This window comes from Mustelus asterias, chromosome 18, assembly GCF_964213995.1.
Source record: "Mustelus asterias chromosome 18, sMusAst1.hap1.1, whole genome shotgun sequence".
Classification (NCBI taxonomy): Eukaryota; Metazoa; Chordata; class Chondrichthyes; order Carcharhiniformes; family Triakidae; genus Mustelus; species Mustelus asterias.
The window spans coordinates 5,269,936-5,288,950 of NC_135818.1; the positions used below are offsets into that span (position 1 = coordinate 5,269,936).

Genomic DNA, 19,015 nt, shown 5'->3' on the forward strand with positions numbered 1-19,015 from the left:
AGCAGATTGAACCTCAATTAATCAAATGGAGATATGTTCACTTCTAAAAGTAACAGGCACCAAAATAGATTACATTTCAAAACTCAAGTCAACAGGTATCCTTGCTGATGAATGTGACTGGACAGGTCTGTTTATCTGCTGTTGCAGTTTGGAGGTTAATTCTAAACCCAGGATCACTCGCATCTAACCCAGCATAAAAGAAGATTCATCCGTCTCCAATGTTAACCCACATAGCAACATGAGCCAATGCATTGTGCACTCAGTTGCGAATGGGTGCCACTCGCCTTTCATTGCACCGAGTTCTCCACGGACTTCCGTGAGCTTTTACATACAACCTGCAGCAATGAGAGATTCATTTCAACAACCGCTTGTTTTTGCAACCACTCAGACTGTAGAATCCTCACTGAGACACCCAGACCCCGAGGTTAGCTCAAAGAGTTGTTGGGAGCAGAGAGTCAGATATCATTTGGGCGGCACAGTGGTTTGCACTGCTGCCTCACAGCGCCAGGGACCCGGGTTTGATTCCCGGCTTGGATCACTGTCTGTGTAGAGTTTGCACATTCTCCCTGTGTCTGGTGGGTTTCCACCGGGTGCTCTGGTTTCCTCCCACAGACCGAAAGATGTGCTGGTTAGGTGCAGTGGCCATGCTCCCACAGTGTACCTGAACAGGTGTGGCGATTAGGGGGTTATCACAATAACTTCATTGCAGTGTTAATGTAAGCCTACTTGTGATTAATAAATAAATTTTAACTTTATTTTGCCACAAGTTATCACAATTCTACATCACACTAAAGGGTGGCATGGTGGCACAGTGGTTAGCACTGCTGCCTCACAGCACCAGGGGCCCAGGTTCAATACTGGCCTTGGGCCATTGTCTGTGCAGAGTCTGCATGTTCTCCCCGTGTCTGCGTGGGTTTCCTCCGGGTGCTCCGGTTTCCTCCCACAGTCTGAAAGACGTACTGGTTAGGTGGATTAGCCATGCTAAATTCTCCCTCAGTGTACCTGAACAGGCACCGGGGTGTGGCGACTAGGGGATTTTCACAGTAGCTTCATTGCAGTGTTAATGTAAGCCTACTTGTGACTACTAAATAAACTTCTAACTCAAACGGAAGTTCAGTGCATCAGTCAGTGGCTTGTTACCACAGCCAGTACGTGAAATCTGGCACAGTTATGAAATTAAAGAGGAAAGATAGGATTAGAACAGACATAAATGAGGAAATGCAATTTAAAAATTAATTCTTCTTTTTAAAATCTCCAACAATAATTAGAATGTGAAGGAAAGAGACTCCATGTTTTTAACGTCAGTTTTCAGAGCTACAGAATTTGTTTGGCTGTAATTATGATTTACCATGCCATGAAAAATTCACAAATGCTTCAAAGGACAAGTCCAACCTTTTTCTAATGTGTTCAGTGAATGGAGATCAATGTCAAATCTCTCAGCAAAATATGAGGAGAGCAGGAGCAAAGCTTGCTAATTTCCAGATTTAACGGTGCATGTCCAGTCACTGGCAGATGTCCAATTCACACCCTAACATCAGTGAGCACGAATAGTCTCACCATTAATTTCACCACAAAACTTTAAAGTTTACTTATTAGTGTCACTGCAATGAAGTTACTGTGAATACCCCCGAGCCACCACATTCCAGCACCTGTTCAGGTACACTGAGGGAGAATTTAGCATGGCCAATGCACCTAACCAGCACGTCCTTTTGGAGTGTGGGAGGAAACCGGAGCACCCGGAGGAAACCCACGCAGACATGGGGAGAACGTGCAAACTCCACACAGACAGTGACCCAAGCCAGTAGTCAAACCCGGGTCCCTAGCACTGTGAGGCAGCAGTGCTAACCACTGTGCCACCGTGCCGCCCAATATGGAATTAATTGCAAGCTTTGTACCAGTCGGTGTTCTCCTGTGTCTTGGAGAGTTCAGTCTATTAGCGAATGCTTGGCATTTTCCTTGTTTAATATTACTTCAGCATTTTTGTTCAGAGTTCAAAAGTCTCCATTTGCGAGTATATATTAACACCGCAATGAAGTCAGTAGCAAAAAGACCAAATTTTGAAGAGGGCTAATTGCATTGAGTCAATTATCACGTACAGCATGCTTCTGAACTCAGCGCAGACTAATATAATCCAGATGTCCAGAAATAAGCATAGACATCCCCCACCAATGCTTTTACCGAATTATTACGGTGACACGAAAATGATTGCAAGATACAAGTGGAAACGTGGGCAGACTTCAAAATGGATATAAAAGGTAGTTGAAAGATATCTTGACAGTGCTGTAAGTTAATGTGGTGACAAGATAATGTTCAGGGACAGTTGTACTGATTCTAATTGGCAATGCTCAGACATAAATCCCACACACACATACTTCGAACTCAGTGATAAGGGAGTCAAGCAGATTTCAGCAGGTCAGGAAGTTCCATAATCGTCAGTTGTAATTATTGCTGGAAACTCTTATTGAATTTTGATTATTCATTTAGAAAAGCCAGAAAGACTGGAAATTAAAGTGGATTTTCTTATTCATTTCACTCTGGGTTTTTTTAATCTTTAAAATGTCCTGTTCAAAACTAAATTGAAGAAATCAGGCATGCAAAATTCCACACTGAAGAAAATTACTTGGTTCGCACAGCAAGCAACTGCTGTAGAGATTTTGGCAACATTATCATTTCATCGTAAGCCATTGGAGTATTGGTGAGTGAAATAATGGCCGGGATTTTACCCTCCCGCCCGCCGCGGGAGTCGGAGCAGGCGAGGGACGGACCACGAAAGGTCCGTTGACCTCGGGCAGGATTATATGGTTTTGGGAACCAGCCAGGCCATAAAATCCCATCCACTGTTTCTTAGAAAAGTGAATCATCGTGAGGCAACAGCAAACCGTCAGACCACAAACCCTCCTGAACATATTCCAACAATACTTCGACATTTTACCAACAATGTCGTGAAAATGTAACCAGGATCATAGAACCCCTACCCGTGCAGAAGGAGGCCATTCGGCCCATTGAGCCTGCACCGACAACTATCCCACCCAGGTCCTATCCCCGTAACCCCACATATTCACCCCCCTAATCCCCCTGACCTTAAAGGGGCAATTTAACATGGCCAATCCATCTAATCTGCACATCTTTGGACTGTGGGAGGAAACTGGAGCACCCGGAGGAAACCCACACAGGCACGGGGAGAACACGGGAGGACAGTGACCTGAGGCTGGAATTGAACCCGGGTCCCTGGCGCCAGGAGGCAGCAGTGCTAACCGCTGTGCCACCGTGCAGCCCCAAATCAATGTCAGGAGTGCGATTTAAACTGACATAACTTTTTAAACTCCTGCGCAATGCCCTAAATGATAAATCTCTTGAAACCATCGTTAATACCAATAAAACATAATTATTTGGAGAATATCTGAGCCACTTTATAATTTAGGATTTCTTCGAATAATTAATACTTGCAATTGTTGAATTGTTATAAGCAAGGTACGAAATAATTAATCCTAAAATATTCAGTATGAATATCTGTCCACAATTTATATGGTGAAATTAGCCATAAATGTTTACGTGAGACAAAAAGAGAATAACATTGCAGTACAGTTCTTTAAATAACCATTTTAATACCAGCAATAACTCATTTATTTTGAATTATTGAGAGGGGAAAGTTCAACTTCAGCAGAGTTGTTAAACGACAGTTACTCACTGCGGTCTCTCCCCAACATTTCTCTCGATCAAATTCAATTCAATTTACCCAAACAAAATTGGGTAAATTAAGTTGGCGTGTGGAGCGGGCATCCAATCCACAAACTGGGCAGCAATCTCCCCTTTAATGTCCCCTGCCAAAGTTGAACTTGACTCCCCATATCACTTCAAAAATGTGGAAGAGGGATCCTTAAAGGATCTGCAATTATTGAACATACGTCTTCCAGCTGCCCCCAATTAAGTAAGAACATTTGCCAAGTCCATTCATAGAATCCCAACAGCGCAGAGGGAGGCCATTCAGCCCATCACATTTGTACCGACTCTCTGAAAGAGCCCCATCCCCTTAACCCCAAGCATTTATGCCATATTGCTTCAAAAATGTGGAAGAGGGATCCTTAAAGGATTGTTTAAAATGAGTTACTGCACGTTGGAAAATAGAGGTTCCGGTTGTAGTTCAAGATCCTTACCTGCAATTTTTCCGTTTCTTTCTTCTGCTCTCGTTTCAAATGCAAAATGGCAGCATGATACTCTGTTAAAATAAGAGCAGAAATAATCTGATTGGTGCTGGTTACGGTGTGCATAACAAAATCCTGCGTTAAGTTCTTTTCCTCCCGTGGAAACAGCAAATGTTCCTTCAGCAAAGGCTTATCTTCACGCCCTTAATTATTCATCTCTTCTGAAAAGTTAATGGCCGGAATTTTCTGGTCTCGCATGGCCCGCTACGGCTGCCAGTGAAAGAGTTTGGCACCCGGCCAGATCTCTGTTCACAGCAGCGGGATCGGAGAATCCCAGCCATCGGCGAGGCTGGAGAATCCCAGCCACCAGTGAGGTTGGAGAACCCCAGCCACCGGCGAGGCTGGAGAATCCCAGCCATCGGCGAGGCTGCAGAATCCCAGCCACTGGTGAGGCTGGAGAACCCCAGCCACTGGCGAGGCTGGAGAATCCCAGCCACCAGCGAGGCTGGAGAATCCCAGCTACCAGCGAGGCTGGAGAATCCCAGCCACCAGTGAGGCTGGAGAATCCCAGCCACCAGTGAGGCTGGAGAACCCCAACCACCAGCGAGGCTGGAGAACCCCAGCCACCGGCGAGGCTGGAGAATCCCGGCCAATGTCTTAGCGAAAGGTTTTCGCTTTTGTTTGTTTGCAAGCACAACCAATGGATTTGGAAATGCATTAATGTATCAATTTGCACAAGGTATGAGTGAAGAAAATAATGTCTACCAACAGGAGAAGGTAGGACTGCACTGTCCTCTGAAAGAGTCCCATCCCTTAAACCCAAGCATTTACCCTGCCAACTCACCACAATCTACACATCTTGGGACACTAAGGGGCAATCTAGCATGGCCAATGCACCTAACTAGCACGTCTTTCGGATTGTGGGAGGAAACCGGAGCACCCGGAGGAAACCCATGCAGACACGGGGAGAACGTGCAGACTCCGCCCAGACAACCACCCAAGGCTGGAATTGAACCCGGGTCCCTGGCGCTGTGAGGCAGCAGTGCTAACCCACTGTGCCGCCTCAATTTTTATGAAGACAACAACATGGAATCAGTTCTGGGACTAAATCGTGTTAAAAAACATCCTCTTGGGCAGCAATGCAAAAAGGGACAATACGACACTTCAGCTGCCCATGTTACACTCTGCCCAGCTATTTTATTATGTTTAAGTTTAGTTATTAGTGTCACAAGTAGGCTTACATTAACACTGCAATGAAGTTACTGTGAAAATCCCCTAGTCGCCACACTCCGGCACCTGTTCGGGTACACTGAGGGAGAATTTAGCACGGCCAATGCGCCCTAACCAGCATGTCTTTCGGACTGTGGGAGGAAACCGGAGCACGTGGAGGAAACCCACACAGACACGGGGAGAACGTGCAGACTCCGCACAGACAGTGACCCAAGCCGGGAATCGAACCTGGGTCCCTGGCGCTGTGAGGCAGCAGTGCTAACCCACTGTGCCACCGTGCCCCCGGGAATCGAACCTGGGTCCCTGGCGCTGCGAGGCAGCAGTGCTAACCACTGTGCCACCGAGCTCATTGTATCCTTTGACTTCAGATTATTCCGACGTTTTTAAGCACAAGAGCAACTCAATTTTCAGGACCAGAGAAGGTTGCACTTTCCCTTTTGATGGGTATATACAGTGCTCCCATTGATCATAATTCCTTCCAATTTATGTAAAGCATTCTGCACATTGATAACCCTTCCTAATGTGCACTTTGGCAGTGATCTGGCAGACAGCTGGCAGTGGTCTGGGGTATTTCCATTTGCTACTGACTGTTTATCGGCTGGCTAGGCTCGGGTCTGTCAACTACACCCAAAAATTGAGTGCTATTGCCCTCTGCTGGCAGAATGCAGAATATATCTCCAGTAAGAAGTCTCACAACACCAGGTTAAAGTCCAACAGGTTTATTTGGTAGCACAAGCCACAAGCTTTCGGAGCGCTGCTCCTTCGTCAGTTAAGTGGGAGTTCTGTTCACAAACAGGGCATATAAAGACACAAACTCAATTTACAAAATAATGGTTGGAATGCGAGTCTTTACAGGTAATCAAGTCTTAAAGGTACAGACAATGTGAGTGGAGAGGGGGTTAAGCACAGGTTAAAGAGATGTGTATTGTCTCCAGCCAGGACAGTTAGTGAGATTTTGCAAACCCAGGCAAGTCATAGGGGTTACAGATAGTGTGACATGAACCCAAGATCCCGGTTGAGGCCGTCCTCATGTCTGTGAACAGTGAGAACAGTGACCACGACACCACACAACCCTGCCAAAGCAACCTCTGCAAGACGTGCCGGATCATCGACACGGATGCCATCATCTCACATGAGGACGCCATCCACCAGGTACACGGTACACACACTTGCAACTCGGCCAACGTTGTCTACCTGATACGCTGCAGGAAAGGATGTCCCGAGGCATGGTACATTGGGGAGACCATGCAGACGCTACGACAACAGATGAATGAACACCAATCACCAGGCAAGAGTGTTCTCTTTGTGTTGGGGAACACTTCAGCGATCACGGGCATTCGGCCCCTGATCTTCGGGTAAGCGTTCTCCAAGGTGGCCTTCACGACACACGACAACACAGAGTCGCTGAGCAGAAACTGATAGCCAAGTTCTGCACACATGAGGACGGCCTCAACTGGGATCTTGGGTACATGTCACACTATCTGTAACCCCCACGAATTGCCTGGGCTTGCAAAATCTCACTAACTGTCCTGGATGGAGACAATACACATCTCTTTAACCTGTGCTTAAACCTCTCTCCACTCACATTGTCTGTACCTTTAAGACTTGATTACCTGTAAAGACTCGCATTCCAACCATTATTTTGTAAATTGAGTTTGTGTCTTTATATGTCCTGTTTGTGAACAGAACTCCCACTCACCTGATGAAGGGGCAGCGCTCCGAAAGCGTATGGCATGTGCTCCTAAATAAGCCTGTTGGACTTTAACCTGGTGTTGTGAGACGTCTTACGGTGCTTACCCCAGTCCAACGCATCTCCACATCATGAATACATTTCCTACAGGGGTTAACAGCTCTCCAAATCTTCACTGTAGTGCATCACGCACTTCTGAAAATTACCACAGGTAAAATTTTTATATTTTTTATTTTTTGTGTGCAGAAATGAGCCTGCCGCATGGCAGAGATATGAAGCGTTCTGACTGAATGTAACTTCATGCTCATTGCACTTCTTGTATCTCTTGTGAACTTTGGGCTTACACATTTGTGGGTCGGAATCTCATCGCCGTCACACCGGGGTTTCCCCACCCCGCCGTATTGAATGGAGATTTGGCAGGCCTCCCAATTCTCTGACCTGGCTACAGCGGGAGCGTGGCGTGAACAGCCGGTAAGATCGCTCCCACGCTCTCTCTCTCCCACGCAGGGAGGTTAGGAAGACAAGCCAAAATCAATGTCCAAATCACTGCCCGCTCTGCACTATGACAGAATACGGGTGAGGGAGGGGAAAGTGATATTATTGGACTAGGCTAATCCTTTGATTCCACTGGGGCGGCACGGTGGCACAGTGGTGAGCACTGCTGCCTCAAAGTACCAGGGACCCAGGTTCGATTTCCAGCTTGAGTCACTGTCTGTGCAGAGTCTGCACGTTCTCCCCGTGTCTGCGTGGGTTTCCTCCGGGTGCTCCGGTTTCCTGCCACAGTCCGAAAGAGGTGCTGATTAGGTGAATTGGCCACACTTAATTCTCCCTCAGTGTACCTGAACAGGAGCCGGAGTGTGGCAACCAGGAGATTTTCACAGTGACTTCATTGCAGTGTTAATGTAAGCCTACTTGTGACACTAATAAATAAACTTAACTTAAACTTAATTAGAAGCAGCAGGTTCAAGTCCCATTACAGCAGCTGGTGGAATTTGGATTCAATTAACCAATTAATTAATTCAATTAGTTAATAAAAATCTGGCATTTTTGTGGCTAAGATCAAGCGTTAGATCAAGCCCAAGATTAAGTGCAATATCTCTTCTTGTCAGCTTGGATTTTATTTGTCTCTCTTGTGGGAGCCATGAATTAGATCCAATTTGAATGTGAAGTTGTTTTTGGAGCAAGCAAGGAGATGGATTAAGGGCTCACCCTGCCTACTCTACACACTGGCTTTGTAACTTTAACAGTGGAGTAAAAATTAAAGCCAGTCTCAGGAATGATGACCATCAATTGTGGTAACAACCCATCTGGTTCAATAATGCCCTTTAGGCTCTGAGGGAAGGAGATCTGCCATCCTTGCCCGGACAGGCCTACATATGACTCTCGATCAACAGCAATGTGACTGACTCTTAATGCCCTCTGAAAAAACCTAGCAAACTATTCACTTGTAGCAATGAGGAATGGGCAACAAATGTTGGCCTTGCCAACGATGCCCACATCCCATTAAAGGATAAAAATATAAAAAGTGCCAAACTCCATAATGTTCTTAAATATGAAATTTAAAGATTCAGGCCTTTGGACACGAATTATAATCGCGCCAAAAAATACATAACCACAGGGCAGGCAGGGTAAATATTTAAAAATTGTCAACAGATTCGAATTAAACAACACAAAATGACTTCATTTAGAATGAAAAGTAAGAAAGTTTATTTATTGGTCACAAGTAGGATTACATTAACACTGCAATGAAGTTACTGTGAAAATCCCCTAGTCGCCACACTCCGGCACCTGTTCGGGTACACTGAGAGAGAATTTAGCACGGACAATGCACCTAACCAGCACGTCCTTCGGACTGTGGGAGGAAACCGGAGCACCCGGAGGAATCCCACGCAGACTCGGGGAGAACGTACAGACTCCGCAATCATTACTTGCTGACCATTTGCAAGAAACCGGCATTGTAAAGCTCAGTTAACTTGGCAACAGGGGTCATTCTTACAGATGGTGAAGGGGTCACTAGATGATCGTAAAGGATTGAGGAGGTTTGGGTTTATGGTACGCAGGCTGAAAACTCCACAATCTTTTAAGCCCACATTTGATCATCATCTCTGTGGTGCAAACATCTGGGTGAAAATACAAAGGCCACTCGGATCATTTTTGTGCAGTGCTGCATGTTGACTCGGGTAGAACATCTGGCTGATGGAACGTCCAGGCAGAATAAGGAATAAGAAGCCATCAGGAACCTTGTGAGTCACTGCTGGCTTTAGTTTGCATCACCTATCATCATTTTGTGTAAATTTATTTATTTCCATAAGTATTTCATCCTCACTTCATCCTCACTACCTGAAAAAACTGAGAGACAGTCTGCATTAAAAATGGGTTAATGTAATGTACTGAAAGGCCTGGATAGGGTGATGGAGGGGGAGATGTTTCCATTAGTAGGAGAGTCGAGGATCCAAGAGCACAGCCTCAGGGTAAAGGGAACCGGGATGAGGAGGAATTTCTTCAGCCAGAGGTGGGGAATCTGTGGAATTCATTGCTATACAGGACGCCTGGTGATTGAGTGTATTTACACAGAAACATAGAAACTAGAAGCAGGCGTAGGCCATTCGGCCCTTCGAGCCTGCTCCGCCATTCATCATGATCATGGCTGATCATCAAATTCAATATCCTGATCCCTCCTTCCTCCCATATCTCTTGATCCCTTTAGCCCCAAGAGCTGTATCTAATTTCTTCTTGAAATCAGACAACGTTTTGGCCTCAACTACTTTCTGTGGTAGTGAATTCCACACATTCACCAAATTTCTCCTCACCTCAGTTCTAATTAAGACAGAGATAGATAGGTCCTTCATTGGTAAGGGGATCAAAGGTTACGGGGAAAAGATGGGAGAATGGGGTTCAGAAGCTTATCGGCCATGATTGAATGGCAGAGCAGACTGGATGAGCTGAGCGGCCTAATTCAGCTCCTATATCTTATAGTGTTCTGGTAAATTACCACATTGTAGCGATCATCCTCACAACACTGGCGTTCACACTGGTTTCCAACCATTCACTCAATACCAGCTTTCCTGGTCAATTTTCAGCCAGTATAATGGTGAAGTCCAGGTGAAACTGTACCCTTAGTTCTAGACTCCCCGCCCAGGGGAAATATCCACCCTGTCAAGCCCCTTCAGAATTTTGTAATATTTCACAAGATCACTTGTTATTTTTCCAAACTGTATGAAATGCAGGCCTTGGCTACTCAATCTCTCCGCCATGTGCAATCCCCTCAGTCCAGTGACCCTTTGTTGCACTCTCTCTAAGACAAGTACATCCTTCCTCAGGTAAAGTTACCACAGCTCTGCACAATGCTCCAGGTGCATTCTCACCAAGACCCAACACCATTACAGTGAAACATCTTTACTCTGATTCCAATGAGTGAAAATATCCATTCTGCTTTGCTGTTCCTCCTACCAAACTGGTTCATTTCACATCTCTCCACAGACTCCACCTGCCACCTTCTTCCCCACTCCTTAAAACTTGTCTGAACCTTTCTGTAGCTTCTTTGCGACCTCCACACAGCTTATATTCCGCACAAGTTGCATCACCAGCAACATGGATACATTACACTTATAGAATCCCTATGGTGCAGAAGGTGGCCATTTGGCCCATCAAGCCTCCCACAACAACAATCCCACTCACGCCCTTGCCCGTAACGCTACGTATTTACCCTGCTAATCCCCCTGACATGAATTTAGCATGGCCAATCAACCAGACCCGTACATCTTTGAACTGTGGGAGAAAACTGAGGCACCCAGAGGAAACCCACGCAGACACAGGAGAACGTGCAAACTCCACACAGATAGTGACCTGAGGCAGGAATCAAACCCGGGACTCTGGCGCTGTGAGGCAGCAGCGCTAACCACTGTGCCACTGTGCTGCACTCAGTCTCTCACCCAAGTAATTACTATGAATTGTAAATAGCTGAGGCCCAAGCATTGATCCTTTACCCTACAAGTTAAAACGCACAAAGTTGAAATGATCCACTTATTCCTACTCTCTGTTTTCTCTCTGTTAATTAAGCCTCAATCACTGCAATCAACTGGAAAATCCCAGCCATGGTCACCCTTCATAAATCCATGTTGATCCTACTCAGTCTCCAAAACATTGACTATGTACCATCTCTGGTGGGACTCCAGTTGGCACAATCCTCCCACGCTGAGGCTTTGTTTGGAGGGGGAGTCATGTACGCTGTGATTGAGAGGGGCAGGGCATAAAGACACTGGCAGGACCTGCTCCTCAGAGTTTGGGGCACTCTTAAGGTATCCCCCCTCATCGCCAGATTCAAAGGCCACAACCCCCACGTGTGCAAAGACCTGTGAGGGGCTCACCTTTAGATCCCGCCCCCTCCAGGCCCCACCCCTCAGACCCTGCCCCTTGGCAGTGTCAACCTGGTAACTTGGGTAACAGTCACACAGGATAATGCAAACAATTGTGGCTTTTGTTCGCCAGAAAACGGGGGATGTTAGCATTTTGAAAATACAATCTCACTAAGTGAGATTGAGTCATGAGACTCTGACATGAGGCAAGCACATTAGGCTGCCATTTCTATTCAATTCAATAAATCATTCCACTGAGAACTGTGAAAAAAATGTTATTTTTAAAATAATTTTGGAGTCTATTTTGCTACTCTGTGATTTGATTTGATTTGATTTATTATTGTCACATGTATTAACATACAGTGAAAAGCATTGTTTCTTACACACAATACAGACAAAGCATACCGTTCATAGAGAAGGAAACGAGAGAGTGCAGAATGTAGTGTTACAGTCATAGCTAGGGTGCAGAGAAAGATCAACTGAATGCGAGGTGAGTCCATTCAAAAGTCTGGCAGCAGCAGGGAAGAAGCTGTTCTTGAGTCGATTGGTACGTGACCTCAGACTTTTGTATCTTTTTCCCGAAGGAAGAAGGTGGAAGAGAGAATGTCCGGGGTGCGTGGGGTCCTTAATTATGCTGGCTGCTTTGCCGAGGCAGCGGGAAGTGTAGACAGAGTCAATGGATGGGAGGCTGGTTTGCGTGATGGATTGGTCTTCTTTCACGACCTTTTGTAGTTCCTTGCGGTCTTGGGCAGAGCAGGAGCCATACCAAGCTGTGATACAACCAGAAAGAATGCTTTCTATGGTGCATCTGTAAATGTTGGTGAGAGTCGTAGCTGACATGCCAAATTTCCTTAGTCTCCTGAGAAAGTAGAGGCGTTGGTGAGCTTTCTTAACTATAGTGTCAGCATGTGGGGGACCAGGACAGGTTGTTGGTGATCTGGACACCTAAAAATCTGAAGCTCTCGACCCTTTCTACTTTGTCCCCATTGATGTAGACGGGGACATGTTCTCCTTTACGCTTCCTGAAGTCGATGACAATCTCCTTCATTTTGTTGACATTGAGGGAGAGATTATTGTTGCCACACCAGTTCACCAGATTCTCTATCTCATTCCTGTACTCTGTCTCATCATTGTTTGAGATCCGACCCACTACGGTGGTGTCGTCAGCAAACTTGAAAATTGAATTAGAGGGGAATTTGGCCACAGAGTCATAGGTGTATAAGGTGTACAGTAGGGGGCTGAGAACACAGCCTTGTGGGGCACCGGTGTTGAGAATTATTGTGGAGGAGGTAATGTCACTTATCCTTACTGATTGTGGTCTGTGAGTTAGGAAGTTCAGGATCCAATCGCAGAGGGAGGAGCCGAGCCACAGGCCACGGAATTTGGAGATGAGTTTTGTGGGAATAATAGTGTTGAAGGCTGAGCTGTGGCCAATTAATAGGAGTCTGACATGGGTGTCCTTGTTATCTAGGTCTTCCAGGATTGAGTGCAGGGCCAGGGAGTTGGCGTCTGCTGTGGACCAGTTGTAGCAGTAGGCAAACTGTAGTGGATCCAGGCAGTGCGGGAGGTTGGAATTAATTCGTGCCATGACTAACCTTTCGAAGCATATCATAATGATGGATGTCAGAGCCACCGGCCGATAGCCATTAAGGCACGTTGCTTGGTGAAGCAGGCCATTAGGGATTCTGGGTGGGATTTTCTACCTCTCCCCCAATGACGCATTTTCAGGCAGCTGAGGTGGCCCACATATGCCACCGGCAGAATCTTCTGGTCCCTTCGATGCCTACGGTGTTTTGCATGGCTTGCCCATCCTGCCACCTGGGAACCCACCATGGGCACTCATCTTCAGCAGGACCAGAAGATCCCACCAGTGGGGAGGGTCAGAAAATCCTGCCCTATTTGTGTGTGTTGTGTATGCATGATAAATTTAATTCACCTGGGAACTGAGTGTCTACAAAGTTGAGGACTTCAAAGGGGATAAGTGTGAAAGGCAGGCACTTGGAGTAGCCAAACTGTATTTTCTACAAGTAAATACAACATGAGTAAAAATTTGCATTAAGAGATAAGTAACTATTTGGATTTTTAGTTGTTGAATTTCAAAGAGAGCTAAGAAGGAGTTTACCGCTTCGAAAAGGTCATAAATAAATAAAGTTATTAAGTTTTGATTTACCTGAAAGTAATGGCCATGAGGAGAACATAAAAGGTTTTTATTTTCTAGGAAGGATAAATTTCAAAGAAGGATAAGGATAGTGGGGAAAGATGAAAGGGGAAAATCATTTTTCAAGAGAGGTTGGAGCTGTATTGAGGGGTGGCCAGTAAGACCTCCAGGGGTGCACTGTGATGAGAGAGAGCTGTGAAAGAAACAAAGGGAAGTAGTTTTCAAAAACCCAGGGTAGTGTCTGCCTGTTTTTTTTTCAGAAAGCATGGTTTGGGTTTAAAGTTTTTGAAATTTTCCACAGCAGAGTGGAAATCAGAGAAACCATAGGACATCTGGGCCCGACAGCAACAGTGGGGCATCTCTTGTGGCAATATTACTGGGGCGTCTTCTAGATTAAATATTTATCAGGACTACTGCCTCAAGGGGTATTTATTTGTGAGTCTAACCGGGTAGGAATCCTTTGGGAGGAATGCACTGTAGGACTAATTTTAACCGTGTAAATGTAATCTCTTGTGTTTAAGTTTTCTTATCTATTGTTAACAAATGTTTCAATTTAACATCTAAAATCTGCAAAAGTGTGACTGGAATTTGTGACTTTGACTTCAGTACACGTATCTTCTTGTAGCAAATTACAAATAGAATATAGTTGTGACAGCTTGCCAAGTTTCCCTTTGGGATTTGGTATTCATGGCATGTACCACCAACCAGATCATAACAGTACACCCACTGAAGAGGTACAGCTGTCCTTATGCATGAAACATACATTTGGAACTTATTAAATGGAATGTTGGCCTTTATTGCAAGGGGGAGCTATCAGCCGCCTCCTTCACGCAAACCAGCCTCCCCCATCACGCAAACCAGCCTCCCATCCATTGACTCTGTCTACACTTCCTGCTGCCTCGGAAAAGCAGCCACCATAATCAAGGACCCCAAACACCCTGGACATTCTCTCTTCCACCTTCTTCTGTCAGGGAAAAAGATACAAAAGTCTGAGGTCACGGACCAACCAACTCAAGGACAGCTTCTTCCCTGCTGCCATCAGACTTTCGAATGGACCTACCTCACACTAAGTTGATCTTTCTCTACACCCTTGCTATAACTGTAATATTACATTCTGCACTCTCTCCTTTCCTTTTCTATGAATGGTATGCTTTGTCTGTATAGCGCGCAAGAAACAATACTTTTCACTGTATACTAATACATGTGACAATAATAAATCAAATCAAAGCCTTTGGGCTGCATCAGGAATACTAGTTCTGGCCTCCTTATTTATGGAGAGATGAAGCAGTTCAGAGAAGGTTTCCTCGGCTGATTCCTGGGATGAGGCACTTGTCTTATGAGGAAAGATTGAACAGGTTAGCCATACTCATTCATAGAATCATAGACCCCTGACAGTGCAGGAGACCATTCAGCCCATCGAGTCTGCGCCGACCACAATCCCACCCAGTCTATTCCTGTAACTGTAGATATTTACCCTGCTAATCCCCTGACACTAGGGTCAATTTAGCATGGCCAATTAACCTAGCCCGCACATCTTTGGACTGTGGGAGGAAACCGGAGCATCTGGTGGAAACCCACGCAGACACGGGGAGAACGTGCAAACTCCACACAGGCAGTGACCTGAGACCGGAATTGAACCCGGGTCCCTGGCGCTGTGAGACAGCAGTGCTAACCACTGTGCCACCATGCCGGAGTTTAGTAGAATGAGAGGTAATCTTCTCGAAACATATAAGATCCTGAGTCACCGTGGATGCTGTCTCAGGGGGTCATTGGAGAGGTCATCGTGCACTGAAGTGTGGGCCATTGAATATATCTAGGGCTGAGTTAAAAATATTTTGGATCAACAAGAGGGTTGTGAGGCGCAGGCAGGAAAAGTGGAGTTAAGGCCACAATAATATCATGAATGATGGAACTGAGCCGAGGGGCTGAATGGCCTACTCTGGCTCCTGTTTCCAATTGACCTTCTGAGCATTAAAATTTATAATGACGTTATTTGAACATTAATTTGGTTCCACCGGTAGCTACTTAGCGGCAAATGCCTTGGAGCGAGAAGGTTGACAGCACTTTATCCGTCATTAGGTTTTGTCTTGTGTACGTTGCACTAATTGAGTCCACAGAACAAAAAGACAAGCCTTTGAATTCGGCAACATGAACGTTATCTGCAGCGCAATCAGTACAACTTGAGAAACATGAACAAGTTTTGCTTTTTCAGCATGCGAATGTGTAACATTATTCTTTCCCCTGGCAAACAGTTGAGTGTCAACTGTCTTTAAAATCCACTGGCCTGGAATGAATTGTTCTAATTGACAGAAACAAGTCATCTTTTGTCTAACCATAATCTCTGGAAATGAATGATGCTTGAGTGTTCACTGTAGTAGATGTGCTCAAATCAGCAGGAGCACCGATTTTCGGTGATTTATGCATTTTTATAACCTTTATGGCAACGCATGACAAAACATGTGTTATGAAATTTTATCTTTCGACCAATTAAGGATAAAAAAACCAAGGGTCAAAAAAAAAAATAATCTAAGGTGGTATTTTGTATCACCATCGTCAATGAATCACTGAATTAAAGAGCAGGAGGAGGCCATTCGGCCCTTCAAGCCTGCTCAACCATTTGATATGATCATGATTCACCATCAACTCAATCGCCTGATCCCACCTCCCCCCCCCTCCCCCCCCGCCCCCCCCCCCCCCCCCCCGCCTCCTCGCCATATCCTTTGATCCCCTTCACCCCCAGAGCTACCTGGGTGGCACGATAGCACAGTGGTTAGCATTGCTGTCTCATATGGCCAGGGACCTGGGTTCAATTCCCGGCTTGGGTCACTGTCTGTGCGGAGTCTGCACGTTCTCCCCGTGTCTGCATGGGTTTCCTCCGGGTGCTCCAATTTCCTCCCACAGTCCGAAAGATGTGCTGGTTAGGTGCATTGGCTGTGCTAAATTCTCCCTCAGTGTACCCAAACAGGTGCCGGAGTGTGGCGACTGGGGGATTTTCATAGTAACTTCATTGCAGTGTTAATGTAAGCCTACTTGTGACACTAATAAATAAACTTTACTTTCCTCCTTGAAAACATACTAAGCGCAATTTTCCCACCCCATTACAGCTTGTTACCACTGGTCACATTACATCCAGTACAAAGTTATCACCAGTTACATGCTAACATCTCAGGAGGATGTGGTCTATTAATCAAAAGCTGTTAACATGTCAAGAAGAGTGAATTTATCAGGGCGGGAAATATAAGCAGGATTCATGAAATTGAATTCCCGCCCGGTGGCCAGTGGGTCACAAATCTCCCAGGCCATTTTTTTTGGGGTATTCAGCCTTGCGTTGGGGAACGGGGCAAGGCTGATTTAAATATTGATGATCCAATTCTAATCTCTTTAGCGAGCTCCAGATTCAATTGTCTGGGCTCACCTGGCTCTCCAACATCACTGGTGAAGATTCCCACCAATGGGGAACACAGCTAGCTCCCAGCAATGGGGACTGGATGTCATTGCCTCACTGGTGGGACTGGAGGACATTGTGGCTCCCCCCCGGAAGGTCAGGGGGCATGGGGGGCAGTGCCCATCGGGCACTGAGCAGTGCCAATGGGGCGGGTGCTGAGAGGACGGGGCTTCCTGGGGGTGGGCCAGATGGGGGTTGGAGGGGAGGAAAGGGGGAGAAATCTGCATCGGGCGGGGTGAGAGCTCATGGTGGGGTTGGCCACGGAGGTCGGAGTCAGCCATCGGAGGTCAGGGTCGGCCATCGGGGGACCGGCGATGGGGGCAGGGTGCACCATGGTGCTGAGACACAAGTCCCATTTGACGCAATAGAATAATGGACCCAATCAGGGGCCTGCTTTATAAAGGGCTCAGAATACGAGTTCCACCTGTTTAGATAATTACCTATCACAACGGGAACTCATATTCTACGAGTCCCATTGGGTGGTCAATCAGGGATTCCCCATCTAAATCCTGGGGCTATCACAGTGACTCCCTCGTCTAATAAAAATTTCTGTCTAACTCTGCCTGGAATAAATTCAATAAGCCTGCCTCCATTGCTCTCTGGGGAGGAGAACTGGACACACCAATGACCTTTTGGGAGAAAAATAATTCTTATTTTTAAACTATGTCTCCTAGTTTTGCTCTCCCCGGAAGAGAAAATATAGAATCCCTGCAGTGTCGGAGGCCATTCGGCCCATCGAGTCTGCTCCGACCACAATCGCACCCAGGCCCTATTCCAGTAACCCTACATTTACCCTGCTAATCCCTCCATACTAGGGGCAATTTAGCATTGCCAATCAACCTAACCCGCACATCTTTGGACTGTAGGAGGAAACCGGGGCACCCCCCCAGGGGAGGAAACCCATGCAGACACGGGGAGAACGTGCAAACCTGGGTGGGGTGGAAAATGCCCACCCCATGTTCCTGATCACAAAAGTCCAATTCACCTTCTGCTTACGATATCTTTTCAGATCCAATGTTTTAGTTGCGCATCGCACTAAGGCTATACTTTCAGTGCAACACCAAAAAAGGTGCTTGGGTCTGTGTGGAGTTTACACGTTCTCCTCATGTCTGCGGGAGTTTCTTCCCACAGTCCAAAGATGCGCAGGTTAGGTGAATTGGCCATGCTAAATTGCCCCTTAGTGTCCAAAGACGTGTAGATTAGATGGATTAGTCTGGGGAAGAAACACTTTTGAAGAAACACTCGATGGGCTGAATGGGATCCTTCTGCACTGGAGGGATTCTATGGTTCTATTTCCTTCCCTAAAGGAAATAAGTGAATCCCATTCTCAAAGTTACGAAGCCAATGAGCAGAGTGGACAAGGCAAGCCCTTAATCCACCTCCTTGCTTGCTCCAAAAACCAGTTCAAATTGAATCCAATTTATGGTCCATACAAAATCCAACCTGGCAAGAAAAGAAATTGCAACCTGATCTGGTGCTTGATCTAAGCCAAAAGGCTGAGAGGCAATCTAGATCACAATCAGTGATTAGTTTAATGGTCGCCATTACTGAGGACAGCTTCCAATTCCAGATATTTTCTGAATTGAATTTAAATTCCACCAGCTGTCATGGTGGGACTTGAACCCATGTCCCCACAGCATTAGCTTGGGTGGCTGAATTACGGGCTCAGTGACATTACCACCATGCCACCTTCTCCCGGCACTCCATTGCCTTATACAAAGAAGAGCCGGAAAATTGTCTTGATTAACATTCATCCCTCAGCCAATATGGCGCCGGAGTGTGGCGACTTCTTGTGAGCTGTCCCAGCATATCCTCTTTTACTCTCATTCTATGCTTTTAAAACTCCCTTATCTTTTTCGAACCCTGAGCTATGACTGTAACACTACATCTTGCACCCTCTTCTTTCCTTCTCTAAGAAAGCTATGCTTTGTCTGCATAATGCACAGGAAACAATACTTTTCACTGTCTACCAATACATGTGACAATAGTAAATCA

General features: G+C 46.0%; 1 protein-coding gene across 3 annotated transcripts in view; it reads right to left on the reverse strand.

Annotated features, from left to right (window-relative positions):
* Window positions 1-19,015, reverse strand: part of LOC144506920 (formin-like) — a 285,230-nt gene that overhangs the window by 220,069 nt on the left and 46,146 nt on the right. For all 3 annotated transcript variants that reach the window (XM_078233301.1, XM_078233299.1, XM_078233302.1), the window contains one exon: window positions 4,155-4,216. In XM_078233301.1, coding sequence (XP_078089427.1) covers window positions 4,155-4,216 — 62 coding nt within the window. The remainder of the gene's footprint in view (window positions 1-4,154; window positions 4,217-19,015) is intronic.